Below are 11,063 nucleotides of genomic sequence, written 5' to 3'. Positions count from 1 at the left end.
AGAATCACTTGAACCCAGGAGGCGGAGGTTGCAGTGAGCTGAGATGCGCCACTGCACTCCAGCCTGGGCGACAGAGTGAGACTCCACCTCAAAAAAAAAAAAAAAAAAAAGAAAGCTGGGCATGATGACTCACGCCTGTAATCCCATCACTTAGGGAGGCCTAGACAGGCAGATCACTTGAGGTCAGGAGTTCACAACCAGCCTGGCCAATATGGCGAGATCCCTTCTCTATTAAAAATACAAAAATTAGCTGGGTGCAGTGGCACACGCATGTCATCCCAGTTACTGGGGAAGCTGAGGCAGGAGGATCACTTGAGTCCAGGAGGTGGAGGTTATAGTGAGCTGAGAGCCTGTCACTGCACTCCAGCCTGGGTGATGGGACTGAAACCCTATCTCAAAAAAAAAAAACAAAAAAAATTAAAACACAGATAGGATCATGTTATACCTGTTGTTGTGAAACTTGTTAGGCTATCTGGGACATCTTTCCAAGTCAGTACATTTAGATTCACGTCACTTTTTTGAAAGTTTGTGAAGGATTGCACAGTGTAGATGGATCATATTTATTTTATGTCTCCTAATGCATGCTTGGCTTGTTCCCGCTTCTCCCCTTGTACAATGTTTTCACACTTCTGCCCATCTTCTCTATCTCCTTTATCTTCATCATCTTCCTTTAATACAGTGTATCCTTAATATCAAGCTGATCTGAGGTTTTAAAATTGATCTTTAATTTTTTATTCAAATGATTTCAAACTTAGAAAAAAGTTGCAAAAGTAGTATAATGAGCTTCACCTAGAAAATATCAATTGTTGACATTTTGCCACATTCATTGTCGCTCGTTCTGTCTTCCTACTTATCTATCTAGTATATATGTTAGAAACTTATTTTTTTATGGTCTATTTGAGGGTGAATTCCAGAAAACATGAACTTTTCTTTCAAAATACTTCAGCGTGTTTCTCCTAGAAACAAAGACATTCCCTTACATAACCCCGGTGTAAATTGAGGAAATTTAACATTGATATAATACTGTAATCTAATACACAGTCCATATCCGACTGTTTCCAATTGTGCCAATGTTCTTAACAGTGTTTTATTTTGTTTTCCTAATTCAGCTGGTCTTTTTAAGTCTAGAATAATTCCCTAGCTTTTTTTTTTTTTTTTTTTTTTAACATTTTAAAGAGTCAAGGTCAAGGCCAGTTTATAGGATCTCCCTCAGTTGGGTTTATCTGATGTTACCTTATGATTAGATTCAAGTTATACATTTTTAGCAGGAATACCTCATAAGTGATGTGTCTTCAGTTCATCATATCTGGGGGCACATGATGTCCCTTTGTCCGTTATCAAGGATGTCCATTTTGAGCACTTGGATAAGGTGATGTCTACTAGGTTTCCTCATTATAAAGTTACACTTTTCCTTTTATAATTACTAAGCAGTCTGTGAGGAGACACTTTCTACATATATATCCTGTGTCCCTTCAGACTTTCTCCCAATAGTTTAGCAACCATTGGTCACTCCTGCCTGAATTATTCCTTTATTTATTTGCTTGTTTGTTCTCTTATTCAATATTAATACAGACTCATGGATTCTTATTTTATTCAATACATTATAATCTGTCACTGTAATTACTAATTTTGACATTCAGACTGTCCCAGATTTGGCCAGTAGAAGCCCCTTCAAACTGGACCCTGTGTCCTTTTGAAAAGTTCCCATCATTCTTTGAGCACTTTCTTGCTCTCTGGCACAAGAAGCACAAGAAGAAAACCCCAGCTCAACTTGTGCTTTTCCTGCCCCCGAATCAGCTGCTTCTCCAGGGGACCTGGTTGTTTTTAGTGGAGAATGATATTTAGAAACCAAGATCTGAGCATTAAGGGTACTCAGTGACCTTGCTTCCAGGCCTCACTCAGTGTATAGCAGATAGAACTAGGAAGAGAGAGAGAGAGAGAGAGAGAGAGAGAGTGCATGTGTGTGTGTGTAGCTGTTTGATGCATAAGTTTGTATCACAGCTTCATTTTTTTTTTTTTTTTGAGACTGAGTCTCGCTCTGTTGCTCAGTGGCACAATCTTGCCTCACTGCAACCTCCACCTCCTGGGTCCAAACGATTCTCCTGCCTCAGCCGGCCAAGTAGCTGGGATTACAAGCATGTGTCACCACACCCAGCTAATTTTTGTAATTTTAGCGGAGACAAGGTTTCACCATATTAGCCAGGCTGGTCTCAAACTCCTGACCTCAAGTGATCCTCCCGCCTCAGTCTCCCAAAGTGCTGGGATTACAGGCATAAGCCACCATGCCCAGCCCATATCACAACTTCTAATTCCAATGTAACACCTCAAGGTTTTTCTTTTGCCCTCTCCCTTTCTACATTTGTACCTTTTATTATTTTACAGTGAGGACTGCAGCCCCCAACAACAATATTTGCTCAATCCTACAATACATACAAAGTTGTCTGGGCATTGCAAAGCCCATACTACTATTGACAGGCCTATCCATAGAGTTCCAGATTTGTCTGTTTTTTTCTTTATGCCCCCAGGCTGAGGGAATATACTCTTAAAGTACTGTGTTCAAAAGTTGTCAAGCCCCATCTAGCTGGAAACTCACTTATCTGAGAAGTGCCTTGTTGGCTCTGGTGTTTCCACGCTCGTGGCTGGGCTCAACTCTGACCGGACACTGCAGCAGATCCTGCTGCACCGTCTGGGTGTTCTGATCCTGGACGGGGCATGCTGTGTTCAGGCCCTGTTTCATTTCCACCCCTTTGGGGCCATGAGTTTTGTCTTCGGTACCATAGGGCATCTGGCCCAGGTGGTTTGCTGTAGACTTTACTCTCTATGTTCAGCTTCAGATTTGCCCTGGGATGACAGCTTAGCACCGCTGACATCAGCTCCTCTTTCTTACCCACCTGTTGGCTGGAGCTCCCTGCATTCTGAGAAGATGGCAATAGACCCTCTGTTGTCCTGACCACAAAGAGCCTTTGTTACTAAGCTTGCTCCCAGCATTTCTAAGGCTCTATTCACCTCATGCCTCCCAAGACAGAACAGTCAGTGACAGTCTTGCAAAGAGCCATCAGGGCACATGCCCCACCCCTGTTTCCTCACTCCATTTATAGGCAAAGCCATGAGATATGGGGAGAGAGTGTATGTATTCAGAACCACTGCCTGATCTCAAAGCCATCTTCAGGATTGGAGGCAGTAGGAAAGGTCTTTTTCAGCACCTGGGTCAAAAGGATGCAGAGCTCCATGGTAAACTCCTACTTTGCTCTATATTCCTTTGAGATTTCACTCCAGGTCAAGGAAAAAATTATGTTGAATGCTGTCTGGGCTTCATCCCAGTGTTGTTCTATTTTTGCATGCAGGAAGGACTTGAATTCAGCTCCCTTTTTTAGCTCTGAATCCGTTCTGTCCTGTCAAATCAGATAACCACTGTCTCCTAGGTTATAGCAAAGAAGTGTGATTCTATAGAGAAAACAGCAAGCCCAGGGCCTCGCTGCTGATACGTGGCAGTTTTCAACTCCTAGGCATCATATTGTCCCAAATTACCTCTCCAGCAAAACCCAGGCCCCATTGTGAGCTGAGGAGAGAGTTATTAAGAGCACAGTGCCATGATTCATTTGTGGCTGGGGTGATAACTGATGGCCCTTTCCTCTGTGGACCCCTCAGGTGTTTGCATTTTTAAAGTAGAGGAGTGGCTGTACCTTCTGACAAAACCCAGGGAAACATGACTGCCCCAACAGGTCTAAGAGGGAGGTGAGATATTTTCCAGGCAAGGGCAAGATGTTGGAGTAGAAAGACTATCGTGCAGGGGTTCCAGAGGCCCAGGTCTTAGCCCCAGCTCTGCCATTAACTTACTGAGGGACTCTGGCAAGTTGCTTCCTCTGCAGAGCACACTACCTTCCATTTCTAATACTAGCACCAAGAATACATCTCCCTGTAAACTGTCCACCAGCTTTGCTAAAATTAAGGTTTCTCGGGGGGAACAGGGGAAATGGCCACCTTCCCTTTGGGCCAAAGCCCCTGTTTGGGGCCTGGATGCCACTTTTTTTTTTTTTTTTTTTTTGAGACAGAGTATCACTCTGTCACCAAGGCTGGAGTGCAGTGGCATGATCTTGGCTCACTGCAGCCTCGAACTCCTGGGCTCAAGCAATTCTCCCACCTCAGCCTCCCAAGTAGCTGGGACTACAGGTGCATGCCTCACCATGCCCAGCTAATTTTTAAACTTTTTGTAGAGATGGAGTCTTATTATGTTGCCCATGCTGGTCTCAAACTCCTGGGCTCAAGCAATCCTCTCCCACCTCAGGCCTCCCAAAGTGCTAGGGTCACAGGGGTGAGCCACTGCACCTGGCCCTAGCTGCCAATCTTGGTGTCACCTGGATAGGAGGATTTTACTTCTGTTCTTCTCTTCACCCCATACTGATGCAGATATATTTCCAGAACCATCCTGAATCTCTGTCTCTGTTTTTCCCCATATAAGGACCGAAGAAGCAGAGGGCATTTTGGATCCCCAGGAGTCGGAAATGTTGAACTTTAATGAGAAGTGCACTCGGAGCCCACTACTGACCCGACTCTGGGCAACGGCGGTTCTTGGGTCCCTCTCAGGTTAGCAGCAGTAGAGCCCAGGACCATTAGGATAACTGGGCTTCTGTCTGTCTGTCTGGGGTTCACTCCTGGTTCACAATGGGGACCCGTGCTTCTGAAATGGTAGCTTAAACAAGTCATCCTGGATGCAGGCTGGTCAGTAGGGTCAAGGTTCCAGACAGGCCTGGGGCAGCTGGGCCAAGTCCTGCCCATTTCCAGACTAACATGTTCTGTGGTTGGGTCAAAGATAAATCTCACTCCTATAAGTCATGTCTTCCTTATATCCTGACCTACTAGGGCAGCTCAGTATTATTTATTGGAAACCTGGGGTTTCTCTTTAAGAAGATATAATTGATGGCCAACTGAAGAACATCTGGACCAAGAATCAAGCTGCCTGATTTGCCTCACTTACTCACTTTACACACACTGACTCAGACCAACTGTGGGCCTCACCCTGTGCCGCATGCTGGGGCCACAGAGGTAAACTGACATGGTCTTCTGCCTCCAGGAATTCCCACTTAGCACAGGGGTTCTCCAGAGCAGGCCTCCTCCAAGTTAGATGGAAGCTTCCATTCTCCCAATGATAGTCTTTGCACAATTCGTGGAATAGTTAGGTTAATAGACTGATTTTTCTTTTCAGTTTTAATCCTCCCTCCTCATATTATCCTTACAATTTTGGTACAAGCTGTAGCTTGTCTACTCTAGATTCTGGTATCAAATGATGCTTGATTTACCAGCAGTTTAGATATTTGCTAGAAATTGCTTATCTCATGCTTCGTAGCTCCCAGAGGCTGTGTTTCTAGGACAAGTCCAATCTGGAGGTCACAGATATGACCAAGTAGAAAGGAGTATAATCAGTGCTAGGTATAGGAACAAAATGCTTTGTCTTCATTTTGCCCCTGCCACCAACTCAGTGTCTAAACTTGGGCAACTCCCTTTTTCCTCTCTGGGCCTTATTTCTATCAGAGTTTACAGATGAGGGTCTTGACTGATAGTAACTATTGTTATAAAGGCTACAGTTTACAGAGCACTACATGCTGGGCACTTTACATGTATGATTCTGTTTAATTCTTGTGATCACTCAGTGAGAAGTCCTATTTTGACCCCCATTTTATAGATGAAGCACAGAGAAAGTAAATGGCTTATATGAGGTCACCATGCTAATGAGTGGTGAGGAACTTTTGCTACCTGGCAGGACCAGGTTAGGGCAGGGTGGGCCCTCGGCAACTCTGAGAATTCTTTCTGGCAGGCACAGAGGACATATTGATCGATGAGAGGACAGTCAGCCCCTTCCTGCAATTGTCAGATGATCGAAAGACCCTGACCTTCAGCACCAAGAAGTCAAAGACCTGTGCAGATGGCCCAGAGCGCTTCGACCACTGGCCCAATGCCCTGGCTGCCACCTCCTTCCAGAATGGGCTCCATGCCTGGATGGTGAATGTCCAGAACAGTTGTGCCTATAAGGTGGGCGTGGCCTCAGGTCACCTGCCCCGCAAGGGTTCTGGCAGTGACTGCCGTCTGGGCCACAATGCCTTCTCCTGGGTCTTCTCTCGCTATGATCAGGAGTTTCGTTTCTCACACAATGGGCAGCACGAGCCCCTGGGGCTGTTGCGGGGCCCAGCCCAGCTGGGTGTACTGCTGGACTTGCAGGCTCGGGAGCTGCTCTTCTATGAGCCAGCCTCCGGCACAGTGCTGTATACCCATCATGGGTCCTTCCCGGGGCCCCTCTTCCCAGTCTTTGCTGTGGCCGATCAGACCATTTCCATTGTCCGCTGACCTCTGGCCACAGGAAGCCAGGTCCACCTCCCACCATCCTTTCAGGCCATGTTTCTACTCAGTGTCCTTTTCCCAAATGATGTGTGTGGTGTTTCTAAGGGAAACAAGGCCCACAACCAGTGGGCAGCTTTAGGAGGGATGGGGATCTCTTTCAGATCTAGGCACAACCTGTAAATCACAGGTGTCCAAACTTTTGGCTTCCCTGGGCCACATTCGAAGAATTTTCTTGGGCCACATAAAATACACTAACGATAGTTGATGAGCTTAAAAAAAAAAAAAAAAAAAAAAAGTCTGTTTATACATTTTCGTGATATCTGCCACCACAGATAAGCAAAAAAGTCCTTGCATTCAAAGGGTTGGAGATTGCTGCTCTGAATGCTGGCTATCTATGGGGAACCCACTGTTCCCTGGGCCTTAGTCTCCCAAATCCACCATGCATCTGCCCCTCTGAGGGTGTCTTCACTTTGTCTCTGGCATCCAGCATGGTGCCTGGTGCATAGTGAGTATGCAATAAATATTTGGCAGGTGAGTGGATGGATAGATGGATAAGTGAATGTAGGTGGACAGGTGACTTGGTTGGATGTGGTGGTCTCTGGAGAAGCACTGCCATTCAGCCTCCTGCTCCAGCTTTGCACATGCAGAAGTGCTTCTCTTCACAGGCAGAGGAGCCTGTGGCTAACGTTTCCGCATCCAATTAATTCAGTGCTGCTTTTTCATGACATGGCACATAGAGAAAATATTTTTTCTAGCACACAAGAGCAACCTGAAAGGCTACTCCTGGCCAGCGGACTCTGTCCTAGGGGACTGTGTCCTCCCCCATGTCCTGCCTAGGCCCTCAGAGGACCAGGGAATCGTGTCTCCAGGTAACCTGACTGCAGCCCCATCATCAGCATCTGTCTCACACCTGCCGACTGAGCTCCAGCCTGTGCCCACCGGTAATAGCAGGGATGGCCTTTTCCCTTAGAGAAGCTGATAAGTTTCCCTACCTGATGGCCCCTTCTAACATAAACTGCATACCTGGGGTGATGGCTTAAAGCCAGAAAGAGCTGAGGGAGCAAGAGGGCCAACCTCAGGGCACGTGGGCATTATTAAACGTCTTGAAAGCATTAAAGATTTATTCCATGTTCTTTGTTGCTAATTGGGTGTATACCGTACGCTGGCCTGTCTTCATACCCTTATTGCATTCTCGGAAATAAGTGGGCGGCAGCTCAGTGTAGCAGAGAGAGCCTGGAGATGTTACCAAGACCCAAGGCAAGTCCCTTTATGCTTGTCTCCATGAGAAGTTCACCCTAGAACAGTGGTCTTCAAACTTTTATCCAGGAACTCTCTTCTAAAGTAATCTTACCTACAACTTTAGGCTCCTGGGTCCAAAGAAGATGAAAGGCAGAGCCCTCCCTACTTTCTTTGGGAGCCACAGAGCAGTTTGAAAACCAGTGTTTATTAATTAATTTTTGTTTTGAGACAGTCTCAAAGGGAGGCAAAGGCAGGTGGATCACCTGAGGTCAGGAGTTCGAGACCAGCCTGGCCAACATGGTGAAACCCCATCTCTACTAAAAATACAAAAAATTAGCTGGGCATAATGGTGCACACCTGTGATCTCAGCTACTCGGGAGGCTGAGGCAGGAGAATCGCTTGAACCTGGCAGGCGGAGATTGCAGTGAGCCGAGATTGCAACTCTGCCCTCCAGCCTGGGCAACAGAGTGAGACTCCATCTCCAAAAAAAAAAAGAAAGAAAGAAAAGGAAATTACTGCTGCCTGGCCTTGGTGCCAGTCCCAAGGAAGACAGACCAAAAGGGGTTTGGTCAAGTCCCAAAGAGATCTTCCCTGCCTTTGTCTGGGCACAGCCCCTGCTCAAAAATCTGGGTCAAAGCCAAGGCTTTTCTTGACACCTGAAAAGTCCCCATGCCATGTTTCTCCCAACCCACCAACCCGGCTCCTCATAGCAGCCTTCGTTCCACAGTTCATGGGCCTGCTGCAGGAATGTCCTCCTCATCCCCCTGCTCATCTAAAGCCACCCCCAGTGCCACTCCTCAATTCAGCATCCACTCTAGAACGCTCCCGGGCTGCTGGCACCAGAACACACTGCCAGGAGTGTACCTATGTTTTCAAAGTGTGGCATCCCCTGACACTGGGCAAGGCACAGAGATGTCCAGCAAATACCAAGTAGAAAGGTATGGGAAGGTGGGGAGGCAGGAAGAGAAATTTTTGTTTTTGTTTTTAGAGACAGGGTTTCACTCTGTTGCCCAGGCTGGAGTGCAGTGGCACGTAGCTCACTGTAACAGAACTCCTGGGTTCAAGTGATCCTCTCGCCTCAGCTTTCTGAGTGCCTGGGATTAAAGGTGTGTGCCAGCACACTGGGCTAGTTCTTAAATTTTTTGTAGAGATGAGGTTTCACCATGTTGCCCAGGCTAGTCTCGAACTCCTGAGCTCAAGTGATCCTCCTGCCTCAGCCTCATAAAGTGAGAAAAGGAATTGAAAAACCCAAACTACTTCAACCTCCAATTGTTACCCCCTCCCCCAAACCTACTCCCTACACTCCAGTCCTTGCTCCCCATACTTTCCTACCTCCACACTGGTCTCTGCCACAGAGGTGCCCTTCGAGATTGACATTCTTTAGGACACCTCCCCTATTCTCCCAGAATCTCCACTGTACCATGTTTCACATGACAAGCATCCCCATCTACTTACAACCTAGTGGTCAAGCCAATGGGCTTTGGATTCAGATGTGCCTAAATTGAAATCCTGGCTTCTTTGCATGCTGGCTGTGACCTCGGGCAGGCTGCTTAACCTCTGAATTTCAGTTTCCTCATTCGTCAAGTTGTGGTGGGGGTCAAACCACCTAGGCCCAACGAGGTAGCTTTGAGGGTTATATGTGCATATAAATAACTTAGCACATTACCTAACACGGGGCAGGCATATGTCAACAGGATTTCTTCTCATGACTGTCATGGGGTTCCTTGCTTAAATTCTCTTCGTACTATGTGGTACTAATGGACAGTGTCCCTACAGGACAGCTTAGCATCCTGCTTTTCAAACTAAGCGCTGACCCCAGGCTTCCAGAGGGAGGGTGTTTCAGAAGCTGAAAGAGAGACCTTAGGACCTCTGCTTCAACTCCAGCAGTTTTTCAGTTTGTTTTTAGTTTTGCATAATGGGGTTTCAGACCTCCCATGACAAAAGGCCCCTGCTGCTAAAACCAAGTTTGAAAGTGCCTGGTTTTGAAGCTAGTTGGGCCTTCTGTGAATCCTGTTGGATGTGAAGAGGCCTCCTAGTGGAAAAGGGTGCGAATGAGAATGAGGGAAGGCAGAGGCTAGGAGCTGGTTAGTGGGGCAAGGCTGAGAGCTCAGCACTCACTGCTTTATTATCAGAATAGGTGACAAAGGCTGCAGGCAGAGGGGGAAAAGTCCAGAGCTGTAGAGAAAGAGGCTCCCTGTCTCCAAGCTTTGTTTAGGGTTTTCTCCACGGCCTAGGGCCCAGCCACTTCCCTCACCGGCCTCAAAGCCCTGGGGTGGAGCCCTTTAGGCAGTCAAGGGCAGGCAGGAGATGGGCCAGAGAGGGGAGGATGTGTTCTTTAGGTACAGAATCCCTGACTACGGGATCCAGTGCCTGTGGGTCAGCCACCAGGAAGCTGTGCATGCCCACAGCCCGAGGCCCCTGGTAATCGCAGAGGTAATTATCCCCAACATGGGCTGTCACTACCGGTTCCATATGAGCAAGCCGCAAGGCCTCCTGGAAAATGCGGGGGTCTGGCTTGGGCCAGCCAGCAGCCTCAGAGGTCAGCACAAAGTCGAAGTGTTCACGCAGGCCAAGGCCCCCCAGGATGCCCTCTAGCCGTTGGTCAAAGTTGGAGATCACTGCCAACCTTAGACCCCGTGAGCGGCACTCCCTCAGGGTGTCCTCAGCCCCATCCAACACCTGCCAGGTGCAGGGGCGGCTGAAGTCCTCATACAGCTGTTCAGCGATGGGGGCTACAGCCTGAGCATCCTGGACACCTGCCAGGTGGAAGGTCTGCAGGACCACGTCCAGCCACCACTGGCGGGAGGTGAGGCCATGGCTCAGGCCGTAGTTGGGGAAGTTGTGGCTCTGGACCCTGTACGCCTGTCTGAAGCCTTGTTCCAGGGCTGAGGGCTCCACCTCCAGCCCATAGGCCCGGGCCTTGGTGGCATACTCCTCCCCTAAGGGGTGGCGGAGCTTGAGCAGCGTGTCCTTCACATCCCATGTCAGCAGTCGTATCTGCAGCCGGTGTGCCATGGAGGAGGCCAAGTCCACCCCAGTTCTGCCTCAGGTCCTACAGTGGGTCCCAGGGGACGCTGAGCTGGATAAGACCACCTCTGCACAACCTAACAATCACCTCTTTCCAGGCCTTGTGGGTCAGATTTGCTGGCTAACATGAAGCACTTGGGAAATGTCTTCACAGCACAAGATCCTAGAATGAAAAACAGCAGGTAAGGTGAAAGCTCAGGCCCTGACATCAGACAGACTAGGTTCAAATTCTGGTGCTGCCAATGGTGTGACCCTAGGAAAGTCACTCTGAATCCACAACACATTTCTGAGCACCTTTTTGAGCTAGCTGCTAGCATATGGGACAGATTTCCAGCCCTTATGGCATTTACAGGCACTGAAGAACAGGGATACGGATATTAGGCAAAGAACTACACAAATACTTAAATACAATGAAGTCAATAGATACCATAAGGATATAAATCCAGGGAATGCATCTAGTCTGC

At 47.8% G+C, this 11,063-nt stretch overlaps 2 protein-coding genes across 3 annotated transcripts in view; one reads left to right on the top strand and one right to left on the bottom strand.

Annotated features, from left to right (window-relative positions):
* BSPRY (B-box and SPRY domain containing) overlaps positions 1–7,447 on the top strand; it is a 21,799-nt gene extending 14,352 nt beyond the window's left edge. For both annotated transcript variants that reach the window (XM_011973687.1, XM_011973686.1), the window contains exons 4-5: positions 4,460–4,584; positions 5,813–7,447. In XM_011973687.1, the coding sequence (XP_011829077.1) occupies positions 4,460–4,584; positions 5,813–6,339 (652 nt within the window). In that variant the 3' untranslated portion in view covers positions 6,340–7,447. The remainder of the gene's footprint in view (positions 1–4,459; positions 4,585–5,812) is intronic.
* A 2,204-nt stretch (positions 7,448–9,651) lies between these two features.
* On the bottom strand, positions 9,652–10,954 carry LOC105534813 (haloacid dehalogenase-like hydrolase domain-containing protein 3). Its single transcript, XM_011973685.1, has one exon. It carries the CDS (start codon positions 10,585–10,587, stop codon positions 9,832–9,834), a length of 756 nt encoding a protein of 251 aa, XP_011829075.1. The 5' UTR covers positions 10,588–10,954; the 3' UTR covers positions 9,652–9,831.
* Positions 10,955–11,063: the final 109 nt, after the last annotated feature.

This window comes from Mandrillus leucophaeus, unplaced genomic scaffold (assembly GCF_000951045.1).
Source record: "Mandrillus leucophaeus isolate KB7577 unplaced genomic scaffold, Mleu.le_1.0 Scaffold1394, whole genome shotgun sequence".
NCBI classification, from domain to species: Eukaryota; Metazoa; Chordata; class Mammalia; order Primates; family Cercopithecidae; genus Mandrillus; species Mandrillus leucophaeus.
The sequence above is the reverse complement of the archived record's forward strand: the minus strand, read 5'-3'. Positions and strand labels throughout refer to the sequence as shown.